Genomic DNA, 16308 nt, shown 5'->3' with positions numbered 1-16308 from the left:
GCTTACATTAGTTCAAAAGGTTAACAGCAGTATAAAACGACACTTCTATCTAGTAATAGACAAACAGACACATTAAGAGCCAGGTAGTTGGTGGGGAGAGACAGAGGGAGAGAAGTGAGAAAGGAGGTAAGGAATGCAGTATGGTCGCACAACATAATGGGTCAGAAAACATTAACACAGTGCGGAGCTGCAATGTAAGCTGTCCTGAATAAAGCGGTCTTCAGGGAGATTCTGAAAGCCTGATGTTCGGAGGTAGCTTTATCACCATTTGACCCCCTCATTAACTCTTCTTGTGGTTTGCAGTCTTTGGAAAGCATTTCCAATTCAGGTTAATGACTTTCGGTCTCTCAACAGCTCCCCAGAACCTTTTCCAAGTATCTTCAATACATCCCAATTGGTCAATCCTATCCCTTGGTCATTCATATCCCTTAACACAGCTCACATTTTCACACTTTTGAATCACATCAACATGACCTTCATTCAATGCAATACTTGTTGTGCTTTAATCCTAAGGCAAATCATATGGAACCTTAGAGCTTTCCCTATCTGTCTCCAAATATCAGCTATGAAAGATGCGATCAACAGCCTCAAGAAGGAATATACTACAATTAAGGAAACATCAGGATTACACAGTTCCCAGCCAATTTACCATCACTGCCACAGAGAGTAAAGCACCAGAAGAATAGATAAGTCACAGTAGGCTCCAGGTAGGTTAAGACCTGTGACACAGAAGCATTCACTCTCCCAACCTTTGCCCCTGTATAAATCATTTGCTGCATTGGATCATTGCGATGATGAGAAAAGAAGCACTGAGGTAGAAACAGAGGCATGCAAATGCTGCACAATCCAGGAAAAAGCCCCCAAACAATAGCAGATAGGTGCAAAGCAGAAATCTTACTACTAGGAGACTCCATGATCAGCAATATTAACTTAGGAATGCAGTTTAAGGGTCCCAACCTATTGAAAATACCTTCCAGGATCCTCCACGATCAGAAATACCAATCTAATACTGAACGTGATCTGAGAAGAAAGGATAGATTCTAGTACTGATGTTGTAATCCACATGGGGACAAATAACCTGGCCAACAATAACAAATTTAGAGCACAGAGAGCATTTCAGAAACTTGTGTGGGGGGGGGGGGGGGTGGACTGAAGTCTTTGGTTTGGACTGCAGCTTTTTCTGAAATAATTCCTACATTTGGGAAGGGAGAGGAAAGACTACATAAAACAGGAATTCAATAAGTGACTCGAATCTTGGTGTAAAGAAGGTGCTTTTAGATATAGGAGGATGGGGTAATACATGGAAAAATAACAGGCTGTACTGAGAAGATGTGAGAGAAGAGGACATTTGTCTAGTAAGTGAACATTATTTTGTTTTGTGCTTTGGGAACTTAATTGGGGTTTAAAGGAGGAATTGTAGGTTACTGATAGGCCGAATAAAAATATAAAAAAAGCCATCTTTATCAACTAATCTCCATTCTCTTTTCCCCCTAGTTTTAAAACTTAAACTTTGTACCACAGCATTAACGGATAGCCTCTAGCAGGCACTGCAGGACCTAGTTTAGCCATGACCAGAAGAATTATAGGTTGCATAGAGAGGGGTATATCCATTAGAAGAAAGGAGGTGTTGATGCCCCTCTACAAGTTATTGACAAGACCCCACTTGGAGTATTGTGTTCAGTTTTGTAGGCCATATCTTACTAACGATTTAAAAAGACTTGATGTGGTTCAAAGAAAAGCAACAAAAATGGTATGGGATTTGCATTGCAAGATGTGCGAGGAGAGACTTACTGACTTGAACACGTATACCCTGGAGGAAAGGAGAAACAGGGATGTGATGTAAGACTTCAAATATATGAAAGTTATTAATCCGCAAACAAACCTTTTCCAGAAACTGGAAGGTGCTAGAACTAGAGAACATGAATTGTGATTGAAAGGGGGCAGACTCAGGAATAATGTCAGGAAGTATTTTTTTCACAGAGAGAGTGGTAGATACCTGGAATGCCCTCTCACGAGAGGTGGTGGAGATAAACAGTAACAAAATTCAAAAATAAGTGGGATAAACACATAGGAATTCTGTTTAGAAGGAATGGATCCAATGAAGCTTAGCAGAGATTGGGAAGCAACACGAGTAATTGTGAATCAAAGCTAGTACAGGGCAAACTTTTACGGTCTGTATTCTGGTCATGGCTGGACAGATTCAACTTCAGAAGTTGGAGGACAGTGCTTGGCAGACTTCTAAGGTCTGTGCCCTGAAAATGGCAAGGTCGTAGACATATGTTTTATCATATACCATATGTAATGAGTTTATCTTGTTGGGCAGGCTGGATAGGCCGTACAGGTCTTTATCTGCCGTCATCTACTATGTAGAAGCATTTCTAAGACTAGAGGGAATCCAGGTTTACCCATACTTAAGACGACTGGCTGATCAGGACCTCTTCTTTCCAAGAAAGCCTAACATTCGTCCGTGCATGATAGATTTTCTACAGTCACTAGATTGGGTAATCAACCTCCACAAAAGTGAGTTGTAGCCATCTCAAGAGTCTGGAGTGTTTAGAGGTTCATTTTGACACTCTACAAGGCAAGAGTTTCCTACTGGCTCACAAGAGAATCAAGACCAGATTTGTCACTTGCTTCAGATTTGGAATCCTCGTGCTTGGGATTATGTTCAAGTACAGGGGGTCTATGGCAGCAACTCTCAATTTAATTTTTATAAACATTAAATTAATTTGGCCAAAGAAGTATTACTCGTCTGTTTTCCAGCAGACTAAATATTCTCATTACCACTATTTCACATACCCCCAGTCTTTAACCTGATGAATTTGCCAATAGCTTTTTTTGATAACATTTGTTCAGTTTCTGTGCCAATTTTCCATGACTTGTATCTTTGGCTTTACTCGCTCTGCCTACTGTCCTAGAAACCGCAGCTAATCCCAGTTTATCTGCTTCTTTATCTTGATTTGGTAGTCCTCCTGCTACTCAGATTTACAAAATAGTCAAATGTTTAAATTCCTCATACAGTGGGGGAAATAAGTATTTGATCCCTTGCTGATTTTGTAAGTTTGCCCACTGACAAAGACATGAGCAGCCCATAATTGAAGGGTAGGTTATTGGTAACAGTGAGAGATAGCACATCACAAATTAAATCCGGAAAATCACATTGTGGAAAGTATATGAATTTATTTGCATTCTGCAGAGGGAAATAAGTATTTGATCCCCCACCAACCAGTAAGAGATCTGGCCCCTACAGACCAGGTAGATGCTCCAAATCAACTCGTTACCTGCATGACAGACAGCTGTCGGCAATGGTCACCTGTATGAAAGACACCTGTCCACAGACTCAGTGAATCAGTCAGACTCTAACCTCTACAAAATGGCCAAGAGCAAGGAGCTGTCTAAGGATGTCAGGGACAAGATCATACACCTGCACAAGGCTGGAATGGGCTACAAAACCATCAGTAAGACGCTGGGCGAGAAGGAGACAACTGTTGGTGCCATAGTAAGAAAATGGAAGAAGTACAAAATGACTGTCAATCGACAAAGATCTGGGGCTCCACGCAAAATCTCACCTCGTGGGGTATCCTTGATCATGAGGAAGGTTAGAAATCAGCCTACAACTACAAGGGGGGAACTTGTCAATGATCTCAAGGCAGCTGGGACCACTGTCACCACGAAAACCATTGGTAACACATTACGACATAACGGATTGCAATCCTGCAGTGCCCGCAAGGTCCCCCTGCTCCGGAAGGCACATGTGACGGCCCGTCTGAAGTTTGCCAGTGAACACCTGGATGATGCCGAGAGTGATTGGGAGAAGGTGCTGTGGTCAGATGAGACAAAAATTGAGCTCTTTGGCATGAACTCAACTCGCCGTGTTTGGAGGAAGAGAAATGCTGCCTATGACCCAAAGAACACCGTCCCCACTGTCAAGCATGGAGGTGGAAATGTTATGTTTTGGGGGTGTTTCTCTGCTAAGGGCACAGGACTACTTCACCGCATCAATGGGAGAATGGATGGGGCCATGTACCGTACAATTCTGAGTGACAACCTCCTTCCCTCCGCCAGGGCCTTAAAAATGGGTCGTGGCTGGGTCTTCCAGCACGACAATGACCCAAAACATACAGCCAAGGCAACAAAGGAGTGGCTCAGGAAGAAGCACATTAGGGTCATGGAGTGGCCTAGCCAGTCACCAGACCTTAATCCCATTGAAAACTTATGGAGGGAGCTGAAGATGCGAGTTGCCAAGTGACAGCCCAGAACTCTTAATGATTTAGAGATGATCTGCAAAGAGGAGTGGACCAAAATTCCTCCTGACATGTGTGCAAACCTCATCATCAACTACAGAAGACGTCTGACCGCTGTGCTTGCCAACAAGGGTTTTGCCACCAAGTATTAGGTCTTGTTTGCCAGAGGGATTAAATACTTATTTCCCTCTGCAGAATGCAAATAAATTCATATACTTTCCACAATATGATTTTCCGGATTTAATTTGTGATGTGCTATCTCTCACTGTTACCAATAACCTACCCTTCAATTATGGGCTGCTCATGTCTTTGTCAGTGGGCAAACTTACAAAATCAGCAAGGGATCAAATACTTATTTCCCCCACTGTATCTTTTTACTGATAGTGTGTGTAGTAGAGCCCTTAATTCATTGATCTCATCTTTCCTTTTGTGCTTTTTGTGATTACCACTATCCTATTATGGAAACTTCCCAGACTCCTGAAAACAGTCTGTTTGCCCATTATGCAAAAGTCCTAAAGGCTAGCTGTCATCTAATTACAGTCCCGTCCTATCGCTAACCTTTCTTTTCTGTAAGGTAGTTGAAATAATTGTAGCAGAACAGTTAGTTGAGTTTCTGGATAAGACCAATGCACTGCATTTCAGACAGACTACCACTACTCATCATTTCTATTGCGCTACTAGATGTATGCAGCTCTGTATACGAACATGTAAGAGATTGTCCCTGCTCGACAGAGCTTACATTCTAATCAAGATAGACAAACAGGACAAATAAGAGGTAAAGGAATTAGTCAATGTTGGAATTTCAAAACAGACATAGGTACTGAACAAGTGAACAGGAGTTAGGAGTTAAAAGCAGCCTCAAAAAGGTGACCTCTTTAGCCTAGATATGAAGACGGTGAGAGCTGGAGCTTGACATTCTGGTTTCAGATGGCCTATCACTGTTACTGCTCTACAGAAAGCTCTCTTTTAGGACTTGCCAGTGGCTTACAGTTGGCCCTGAATGATGGTTGTGATGCTCTTATTTCTCTCAACCTCTCTGTGGTCTTTAATCTTTGTAAAACCAGTCACTGCTTCAATGGCTGGCAGATATTCATGGTACAGCAGTATTGGTTTCAGTCCTATCTCACTGATCGAATATTTCTCCGAGGACAAGCAGGCTGCTTGTTCTCACGAGTGGGTAGACGTCCGCGTCGGCCCAGGAAGCGGCAAAATTTTTCCAGCAAAAATATAAAACTTTGCCAGTCTTCTGGCATGCGAACAGTGCACACCGCGCGCGCCTCCTCAGTTCTTTTTTTATCCAGACGAGGTGACAACATTTTTTTCGGCTATCGTATTTTGACAACTTTTTTCTTTATTTTTTCTATTTCTTAAAATTTTTTTTATTCCCGTAGTTTCCTTTAGTGTTTTTTGGCCTATTTTTAAGTTTACTTTCTTCTTGATGCGGCCGGCCTTTAGGCCACGCAGTCGGGTTTTCCCTTTTTTGTGTCCTTCACTTTTTTGGCACAATCATGTGGTTTGATTTCGTCGAAGTTGTTTTTCCATCGAGGACACCCAGCAGCTTCAAATGTTGTACTCTGTGCAACCGTACCATCTCAGGTACCGATACCCACGCCTGGTGTATCCAGTGTCTTGGGCCTGACCATAGCCCAGCCGTTTGTGGTCTGTGTCTTCGTATGAAGAAACAAACTCAAGCGTCTCGAGAAGCCCAGCGAGAAAAGCTTTTTGGGGCTCAGTCCGGTCCCTCGACGACGACTTCGGTACCGAGGTCGGCGACATCGGAGTCGACATCGAGAACATTGACGTCGAGAGGAGCATCGACGTCGGAAGGAGAGGTAATGGCTGCCCCGAGACCACCACATGCTGGGAGCAGTGAGGCGTCGAGTGGGTCTCCACCTGCCTCAAGGCCTCCTGTTATGCAGGATCGACCTTCGTCGGACCCGGCCCCGAGGAGATGTGAGGTCTGAGATGCTCGAGGATCTGGATTATCCTTCTCCACCTAGAGAGGCTGTGACGGCTCCTCTGCATAAGGTACTGAAGGAAGTCTTTATGCGGAACTGGTCGTTCCCTCTGTCTGGCCCCGTGATGCCGAAGAAAACTGAATCCCAGTATGGGATCCACAGTGAACCTGGATTGATTGAGGTCTCAGTCACTCCAGAATTCCATGGTGGTGGACTCTGCCCTCAAAAGAGCCAAAAGTACTAGGGACTATGCCTTGGCGCCCCCAGGCAGAGAAGCTAGGGCTCTTGATTCTTTTGGGAGGAAAACGTATCAGGCCGCTATGCTCGCTGCCAAAATTCAATCTTACCAGCTCTTCACGAGCATACACTTGCGGAACTTGATGAGGCAACTGTCCAGCTTGGTTGGTGCGCTCCCTCCGGAGCAGGCCGAGCCTTTTCGCCAGGTAGACAGGCAGCAGAAGGCGTGTCGAAAATTCCTGGCCAGGGGTACGTTCGACACTTTTGATGTAGCATCCAGAATCGCGGCTCAAGGTATAGTGATGCACAGACTCTCATGACTGCGTGTCTCTGACCTGGATCATTCGGTTCAGCAGCGGATGGCGGATGTTCCTTGCCGGGGGGATAACCTTTTTGGTGAGAAAGTGGAGGATCTGGTTGACCAGCTCAAAAAGCACAATGATGCTATGGATTCTCTCTCCCGCCGGGCGTCTTCTGCTACTACCTCCTCATCTAGGAGGTTTTTTGGCGGGAAGAGGAGTGCTCCCTATTCCTATGCTAGGTGTAGGTACACTCCTGCTTCTCAGCAGCCTGCCCAGGCTCAGTCCCAGCACGCTCGTTCTCGTCAACAGCATGCACCTAAGGCCACTGCAACTCACCAGCAAAAGGAAGGGACGGGCTTTTGACTGACTCCAGTTCAGCATAGCCTCAGTAAACGTGTCCGTAACGGACGACTTGTAGGTTGGGGGGAGGTTAATATTTTTTCACCAAAGGGGAGGCCTCTTATAACCTCCGACCGGTGGGTTCTTCAGATAGTCCGGTTAGGATACACCCTCAATCTGGAATCCAAGCCTCCAAATTGCCCATCAGGAGCTCAGTCCTACAGCTCCCAGCACAAGCAGGTACTTGCAGAGGAACTCTCCGCCCTTCTACAGGCCCAAGCGGTCAAATCCGTTCCACCAGGGGAAGAAGGGCTGGAATTCTATTCCAGGTACTGTCTTGTGCAAAAGAAAACAGGGGGGATGCGCCTAGACCAAAGGGCCCTGAACAAATTTCTTATCTGAGAAAAGTTCAGGATGGTTTCCCTGGGCACCCTTCTTCCCATGATTCAGGAAAACGATTGGCTATGCTCTCTGGACTTAAAAGGATGCTTACACCCACATCTCGATATTTCCAACTCACAGGAAGTATCTTCGATTTCTGCTGGGAACACAGCACTTTCAGTACCATGTACTGCCTTTTGGCCTGGCGTCTGCTCCCAGAGTGTTTACAAAATGCCTAGCTGTAGTCGCAGCGTTGCTACGCAGACTGGGAGTGCATGTGTTTCCTTATCTCGACGATTGGCTAGTGAAGAGCACCTCAAAGGAAGGTGCTCTGGAGGCCATGCGAATGACTATTCAGGTGCTGGAGCTACTGGGGTTCATCATAAATTATCCCAAGTCCCATCTCAACCCAGTCCAAAAATTGGAATTCATTGGAGCTCTGCTGAACACTCAGACAGCTCGAGCTTATCTCCCCCAAGGCAAGGGCAGACAACTTTCTGTCTCTGGTGTCCATGGTTCGAGCATCTCAGCAGGTCATGGCTCGGCAGATGTTGAGACTTCTGGGGCACATGGCCTCCACAGTTCATGTAACGCACGTGGCACATCTACATATGAGATCAGCTCAGTGGGCCCTAGCTTCCCAGTGGTTTCAAGCTGCGGGGGATCTAGAGGATGTAATCCAACTGTCCACCGACTTTCAGAATTCTCTTTAGTGGTGGACGATTCGATCCAATTTGACCATGGGGGCGACCATTCCAAGTTCCTCAGCCACGAAAAGTGCTGATGATGGATACATCTCTCCTGGGGTGGGAAGCTCATCTAGATGGGCTCCACACTCAGGGAGCCTGGTCCTTTCAGGAAAAAGGTCTGCAGATCAACCTCCTGGAATTGGGAGCGATCTGTAATGCTCTAAAGGCTTTCAGAGATCGGCTGTCCAACCAAGTCATCTTAATTCAGACAGTCAGGTTGCCATGTTTTACACCAACAAGCAGGGGGCACCCTATCTCGCTCTCTGTGTCAGGAAGCCGTCCAGATGTGGCTTTGGGCTCGACGTCACGGCATGTTTCTCCAAGCCACTTATCTGGCAGGTGTAAACAACAGCCTGGCCGACAGGTTGAGCAGGATAATGCAACCTCACGAGTGGTCACTGAACATGGGCTTAGTCCGCAAGATCTTCCGAGAGTGGGGCACCCCCTCGGTGGATTGTTTTGGCACTCGGATCAATCACAAGGTCCCTTAGTTCTGTTCCAGGCTTCAGGCCCACGACAGACTAGCGTCAGATGCCTTTCTCCTACATTGGAGGACAGACCTTCTGTATGCGTATCCTCCCATACCTCCAGTAGGGAAGACTTTGCTGAAACTCAAGCAAGACTGCGGAACCATGATACTGATTGCACCCGTCTGGCCGCGTCAGATTTGGTTCCCTCCTCTTCTGTAGTTGTCCTCCGAAGAACTGTGGAGATTGGACTGTTTTCCAACCCTCATCACTCAGAACGAGGGGTCACGTCTACATCCCAACCTCCAGTCTCTGGCTCTCATGGCCTGGATGTTGAGAGCTTAGAATTTGCCTCCTTGGGTCTGTCAGAGGGTGTCTCCTGAGTCTTGCTTGCTTCCAGAAAAGATTCCATGAAGAGGTTTTACTCTTTCTAATGGAGGAGGTTTGCCATCTGGTGTAACAGCAAGGTCCTACACAGACCTTGCTTGAATACCTTCTACACTTGTCAGTCTGGTCTCAAGACCAACTCCGTAAGAGTTCACCTTAGTGCGATTAGTGCTTATCGCCGTGTAGAGGGTAAGCCTATCATTGGACAATGTTTAGTTGTTCGCTTCATGAGAGATTTGCTTTTGTCAAAGCCCCCTTTCAAACCTCACCAGTGTCATGGGATCTCAACATCGTTCTCACCCAGCTGAGGAAAGCTCCTTTTGAGCCACTGAATTCCTGCCATCTGAAGTACTTGACCTGAAAGGTCATTTTCTTGGCGGCTGTTACTTCAGCTCGTAGAGTCAGTGAGCTTCAGGCCTTGATAGTGCATGCACCTTATATCAAGTTTCATCACAACAGAGTAGTCCTCCGGACACACCCTAAATTCCTGCCAAAGGTGGTGTCGGAGTTCCGTCTGAACCAGTCAATTGTGTTGCCAACATTTTTTCCCCGTCCTCATACCCACCCTGATGAAAGCAGTTTGCATACCTTGGACTGCAAGAGAGCATTGGCCTTTTACGTGGAGCAAACAAAACCCTTCAGACAGTCCTCCCAGTTGTTTGCTTCTTTCGACCCCAACAAGAGGGGAGTTGCCATCAGAAAACGGTCATTCTCTAATTGGCTACCAGATTGCATTTCCTTCACTTATGCCCAAGCTGGACTGACTCTAGAGGGCCATGTCATGGCTCATAATGTTAGAGCCATGGCTGCGTCAGTGGCTCACTTAAAGTCAGCCTCCATTGAAGAGATTTGCAAGGCTGCAACATGGTCATCAGTCCACACATTCACATCTCACTACTGTCTTCAGCAGGATACCCACGACAGTTGGTTTGGTCAGTCAGTGTTGCAGAATCTGTTCGGGGTTTAGAATCCAGCTCCACCCCCCTAGACCCATTTTTGTTCTGTTCCAGGCTGCACTCTTAGTTAGTTCGTTATGTTTTCAGGTCAATCTAAGTTATGTCCTCGCCACTGCGAGGCCTAATTGACCAATGTTCATCGTTTTGAGTGAGCCTGGATGCTAGGGATACTCCACTTGTGAGAACAAGCAGCCTGCTGTCCTCAGAGAATACCAGCTACAGGTTAGTATCTTCACTTTATGGTTGGTTTGTTCTTTTGGCATTTCTGCAGTTAAATCACTCATTTCTAGCATTCCCCAAGGCTCAATTCTTGTCCCTATTCTTTTTTTTTTATTTTTTTTTTTCACCACTGGCTCTATTGATAGTGTTTGGATTTAACCTTTTTTTTTCTGCTGATATTCAGCTTTTGGTTCCACTAGTCTTCTTTTCACCAGATATTGTGACTACTGTCTCATTGCATCTCACTAAAATCGCAGATTGTCTTGGCATGCATCGTATGAAATTGAATCCCACCAAATCAGAAGCTATTATTTTTTTCCATGCAGTCCCCAGGTCATAAGTACGTAAGTATTGCCATACTAGGACAGACTGAAGGTCCATCAAGCCCAAAAATCCTGTTTCCAACAGTGACTAATCCAGGTCACAAGTACCAGGCAAGATCCCAAAACAGTACAACACATTTTATGCTGCTTATCCTAGAAATAAGCAGTGGATTTTTCCCAAGTCCATTTTATTAATGGTCTATGGACTTTTACTTTAGGAAACCATCCATACCTTTTTTTAAATCCCACTAAGCTAACTGCTTTTACTACAATCTCTGGAAACGAATTCCAGAGTTCAATTACACGTTGAGTGAAGAAATATTTTCTCTGATTCGTTTTAAATTTACTACTTTGTAGCTTCTTTGCATGCCCTCTAGTCCTAGTATTTTTGGACAGAGTAAACAAGTGATTCACGTCTACTCTTTTCACTCCACTCATTTTGTAGACCTCTATCATATTACCCCTCAGCTGTCTTTTCTTCAAACTGAAGAGCCCTAGCCGCTTTAACCTTTCCTCATAGTGAAGTCGTCCCATCCCTTTTATCATTTTCGTCGCCCTTCTCTATACCTTTTTTAATTCCACTGTCTTTTTTTGAGATGCAGTGACCAGAATTGAACACAATATTCAAGGTGCAGTCGCACCATGGTGCGATCCAAAGGCATTGTAAAATCCCCATTTTTGTTTTCCATTCCTTTCCTAATAATACCTAACATTATGTTTGCTTTCTTAGCTGCAGTGGCACACTGAGCAGCAGGTCAGTCATATCCTTTTCAGACTAATGGTATTAGTGTCTCTTTCAAGAATTCTATTAAGGTTCTTGGGGAAACCCTTGATGCAACTCTGTCTTTTCACACTGAAATTTCTAACATTGTAAAGAGATGATACTTCATCCTGTGACAAATTCATGCCAAACAACCAATCCTTAATTGTCTTCCCTTCAGATTTTGCTTCTGTCTCTAGTTGTATCTAAAATAGGTTACTGTAATTTACCATGTTTACCATCTACCCTACTCTACAGACTTCAATTAATTCAGAACTCCGCTGTTTAATTACTCCAAAATGAGAAAACGTTTGATTATGTAACCCCTCTTCTCTGAGCACTGGCTTTCTGTGTGGTCCTGCTTAGCTTTTAAATCTTTAATTATTGCACATAAAGTCATGCATAATGACTCACCATTCTTTCTCTTTAGTCTTCTTATTCTGTACGTTCCTTCTTGTACCCTCCATTCCTCCAGCCAGCATTTTCATTTCGTGTTATCTTGCTTGATACTATTTGTCATTCCTGTTTGTGTTGTTGCCCTGTCCCTTTGGATCTCGCTCCCAGCCCCGTTAGAGCTGAATTATTCTACTGCAAATTTAAAATTGCTCTTAAGACTCCTTAAACAAGTATTCCCTATAACCTGACTCGTGTTGTTTCCACATTTCTATACTTGTTGCAGTACACATCTGTTTTTAACCTACACCCATGTTCCCCTTACATGTTTATTTACAGCTCTGTAATTTAGTTTCTTATCCCTTCTGTGTACCCGTATTGCATGTGTGTGTGTTTTTATTTTGGTTTGTCTTCCCTGTTTGCCTTGTTTGTATTTTAATTATATGTTATTTCCCTTTTAAATAGGTTGTTAACTGCTTCAAAGTATATTTTATATGATTTGCGGTATATCAAAAATAAATTAAAATCTGATTCCCTGTACCAGAGCCCACCTGAGGCCCTACAGCTCATCAGTTATCTGGGACTGAGTGGTCAGACTGGTGCTCCAGGCCTTTCAATCTATACTCAAGGGACACATGGTAAAGGTCCTCTCTGACAGTCTAAAGACATTAGCCTATATAAACAAGCAAGGGGGCACATGAAGTGCGCATCTCACCCTAGAAGCTCATCTCATGATTAATGAACAGAAAAATGTGCCCATGATTTCAGTGGCTAATATTACTGAGAAAATGAATATCGAAGTGGACTATCTCAGCAGGAACTCTCTAGACCTGGGAAAATGGGAGATGTTGGAAACAGTTTTTCTCATGGTTACGCAGATGTGGAGAATGCCAGCACTGGATCTGATGGCAACTTGCCACAATATATAGGTTCTTCAGCAAAAAAAAAAAATGTTTAATTCAGAAGCGACAGACTGCATTTCTTCAGAAATGGATGAGGAAAGAGCAGCTCTACATCGTCCCACTCTGGCTGATGATAGGAAGAGTGCTATGCAAGGTTCTATTTCATCCAGGCCTGGTGATTATTATAGCAGCTGATTGACTCAGGAGATCCTGGTGTTCGGATCTGAAATAGCTCCTAGTAGACAAGCTGTTTCATCTTCTGATCCATCAGGACCTACTGTCTTAGGGACCCATCCAGATGGAAGATCCCCCCCACTTTGGTCTTACGTTTTGGCTATGGAACGGTTGAGGTTAAGGAAGAAAGGTTAACCAGAAGATGTGATTTTTACATTACTCCAAGCATGGAAGTGTTTGACCTCTTCAGTGTATGCTCAAGTCTAGAGATTGTTGTGAGCCCTGGTGTTTGGAAAGGGCTGTTCTTTCCTTTCATTTGTCATTACCTCAGATATTAGCCTTTTTACAGGAAGGTTTTAACTCTCTCATGATGCAAGTGGCTGTGTTATCCTACTATCAAGGACTTTCTAATACCTCGACTGCTTATCTGAATATGATGCATTTCCTTAAGGGTATCAACCCAGGACCGCCGAGAGGGGGGGGCAAAATTCCCCTGGCCTCCAAGGGGAGCTGGTGCCGGGGTCTCTCTCTCCTGCTCCTGGTGGGATGCGCAGCCTGAGAGAAAAAGCAGCTGCAGGGGAAGGCCATGCAGCAGAAGGAAGAAGAGCAGCGCTGGAGGACAAACTCTTCTGCTGGCGGGACCTTGGGATCCCCGCCAGCCAAGGTACCGAACAGTTATGGTGGGTGGGCAGCGGATCCTGGGGGGCCCTGTGGCGGCGATGATCCTGGGGGGGGGGGGGGGGCTGGCAGCAGCGGCTTTGCCTCAGTCTCTCGGTGGCCCTGTATCAACCTTCTTAAGCCACCTTTTTGTTCTCCTTGTCCTGAGTGGAATCTTAATCTGGTGCTAAAGGCTCTTCAGTCCTCTTCTTTTGAGCCATTAAAGAAGACTACACTGAAGGATCTTACGTTGAAGTTGGTATTTCTGATGGCTACAGCTTCAGCCAGAAGAATTTCTGAATTGCAGACATTACCATGTGGAGATCCATTTCTCCACTTCGCTGAAGTTTCTATTAGAACTGTTCCATCTTTTCTGCCTAAAGTCATATCTGCATTTCACATCAACCAGTCTTTTTCTCCCTTCAGGAAGGAAGATTGTGGAAGGGATTATAACAGGTTGCATTCCCTGGATGTCTGTTGAATTCTTCATTATCTCGAAATTATTAATGAGTTTCACCGGTCGGATCATCTTTTTGTCCTCTTTGCATGCCCAAGTAAGGGAAATGCAGTTTCTCAGGCCACTGTAGCGTGATGGACTGAAGAAACCATTTTTTTCAGCATACGTTCTGGTAAAACATCTATCTGTGAGAGCTCACTTTACTAGAGTGCTGTCCACTTCATGAGCGGAGTCTTGTGTTTTTTCTCTTGAAGAGATTTGTAGATCAGCTACTTGGTCCTTCTTGCACATTTTCTAAACATTGGGTAGATATTGTTTATCGTTTAACAAGCTTCATATACTGATTTAGTCAGACAAATCAAAATGGTTAACAATATTGCAGCTAGATTGGACACAGCATTTGGTGTGTCCAGTTCTTTTGGTCGTTGTTTCCGTTTCCCACCCAAATTAAGGATTGCCTTGCTACATCCCATCAATTTTTAGATTCATCTGCTTTGATGAGAAGGAAGTATAAATGATGCCTTACCTGATAATTTTCTTTCCTTTAGTTACAGTAGATGAATCCAGAACCCTTCCCTCAGTGAGCTGTGTGCTTGGTTTCTCTGTTCAGGTTTGCTGTTTCTCATTTTCTGTGCTCCTTGTTATGGTTCTTCATAATGCATTGCTCTTTTCTGTAGGGAAGGAGAAGTTGTCTGCCTTGTTCCCTTCTGCTTTGTTATGAAAAACACTAATGGCCAGAATGCATACCATATATGACTGTTGTGTCCTCTGTCTCCACCTGCTGGTAGATGATCATAACCTATCAGTTTCTAGATTTATCTGCTATGACTAAAGGAAAGAAAATTATCAGGTAAGACATAATTTTTCTTTCACTTGGACAGGCCATAGATGGGGCTCACAATTAGGGGAGCATCTTACGGAGTACTGTAAGTTGCCTGCTACATTTAGGTGCTCCCATTTATACCAGCTCTATGCAAATGTAAATGAGGGCACCTAAATTTAGATGTGCTGATACCAGGTTCACACTGGTATTTTATAAGGACACTTGGGTGCCCAAGAGTCCATGTAGAATAGGCTCTTGCCCTGTATTATTTGCGCACCTAAATGGGGGAACCCTGTTGTAGAATTGCCTGCTAAGTGCCATCATTTCTATATAGGGGTTAATTTTAGAGGGGGTTGCCTAGTTTTTGGCACTGGAAAGATGTGTAAATGGTATTATTCTAGTTATTTACACATATAAGTGGCTCTTGTAGAATACCAACTAGCGGAAAAGTATGCATCACAATTTGGAGCGCATGGATGTGTGTGTAAATCGTAGATTTGTATCTTTTACACATATTCATGTTAGCATCTACCAGCTGTAGGGGTGATGTAAGTGATTGCATATTAAATGCAAGTGCGTTTACTGCCACTTGTTCTATAAAGAAAACTAGGTACCTACTTTTCTTTACAGAATAGACTTAAAGAGGCACTATAACCAGTGCCTTATTAGGCGCCCTGTTAAAGAATTACCCTTCTAGTGTTTTACCTGGTCTCTTTTTTTCTGCTTTTCTTTGAGTTATTGTGAAGCATCCTGTGGTTAAGAATGTAGGCACTGTTGCTGCTGTTTTTCTTTCTCTCTGCTGTAGTACTTTTAGTATTGACTGAGTATAAGAAAGGAATCAAACTGTACTCTTTATCGGCAGCAAATAAGCTTGACAGATCTGAAACTTTTTTTTTAATATTGTGTTTTGAGTAAGAAGTTTTTTTTTTGTCTGTGTATGAATTTAGCATGAGACCACCTCAGCAAAGTTCTCGATTGCCAGCTGCAAACACAAGCAGAAATTCTGTTTCAGGTAAGTGTGTTAGTTGAAAATACGGATTGGGCCCTGTCTCTTATTCGTTACTGTATTGCAGAAAACCTTGGTTTGAACCAGGGCTTTTTTTGAGGGGGTACTTGGGGGTACTGAGTACTGGCACCTTTTCCACTGTCTTCTAAAATTGACCCATGGAACCCAAGTTTTAATGAGAGAGCTCAGGTTCTATACACCAATTCTGTCTTGTCATAGATTCTGTGACTGGTTGCAGGGGGCCTGGCTATGATAGAGTGGGTCTCTCAGTGATCACCCCACTCCTGAAGGGTGGCCTAGCATTTGAGTACCGGCACCTTTTTTGCTAGAAAAAACACACTAGTTTTGACTATCCAGTATAAGAATCTAATACAGCAGTGGTTTTCAGATCTGTCTTGGAGGACCACCAGCCAGTTGGGTTTTCAGGATATCCACAGTGAATATGTAAATGAGATTCACATGCCCACTACCTCTATTTTATGCAAATTTCTCTCGTATATGTTCATGAGGTATATCCTGAAAACCCAACTGGCTGGTGGCTTCCCAAGACAGGTTTGAGATCCACTGTAGTAGA

The 16308-nt window shown here is 44.2% G+C and overlaps 1 protein-coding gene across 1 annotated transcript in view; it reads left to right on the top strand.

The window, feature by feature from the left end:
- The window catches only part of RNF212 (ring finger protein 212), a 548782-nt gene that overhangs the window by 230440 nt on the left and 302034 nt on the right, over positions 1-16308 (top strand). The window contains exon 7 of the mRNA XM_030191071.1: positions 15676-15740. Coding sequence (XP_030046931.1) covers positions 15676-15740 — 65 coding nt within the window. The remainder of the gene's footprint in view (positions 1-15675; positions 15741-16308) is intronic.

The sequence above is a fragment of the Microcaecilia unicolor genome, chromosome 2 (genome assembly GCF_901765095.1).
Source record: "Microcaecilia unicolor chromosome 2, aMicUni1.1, whole genome shotgun sequence".
NCBI lineage: Eukaryota > Metazoa > Chordata > Amphibia > Gymnophiona > Siphonopidae > Microcaecilia > Microcaecilia unicolor.
Note: the sequence above shows the minus strand (reverse complement) of the source record. Positions and strands in the feature narration are given on the sequence as shown.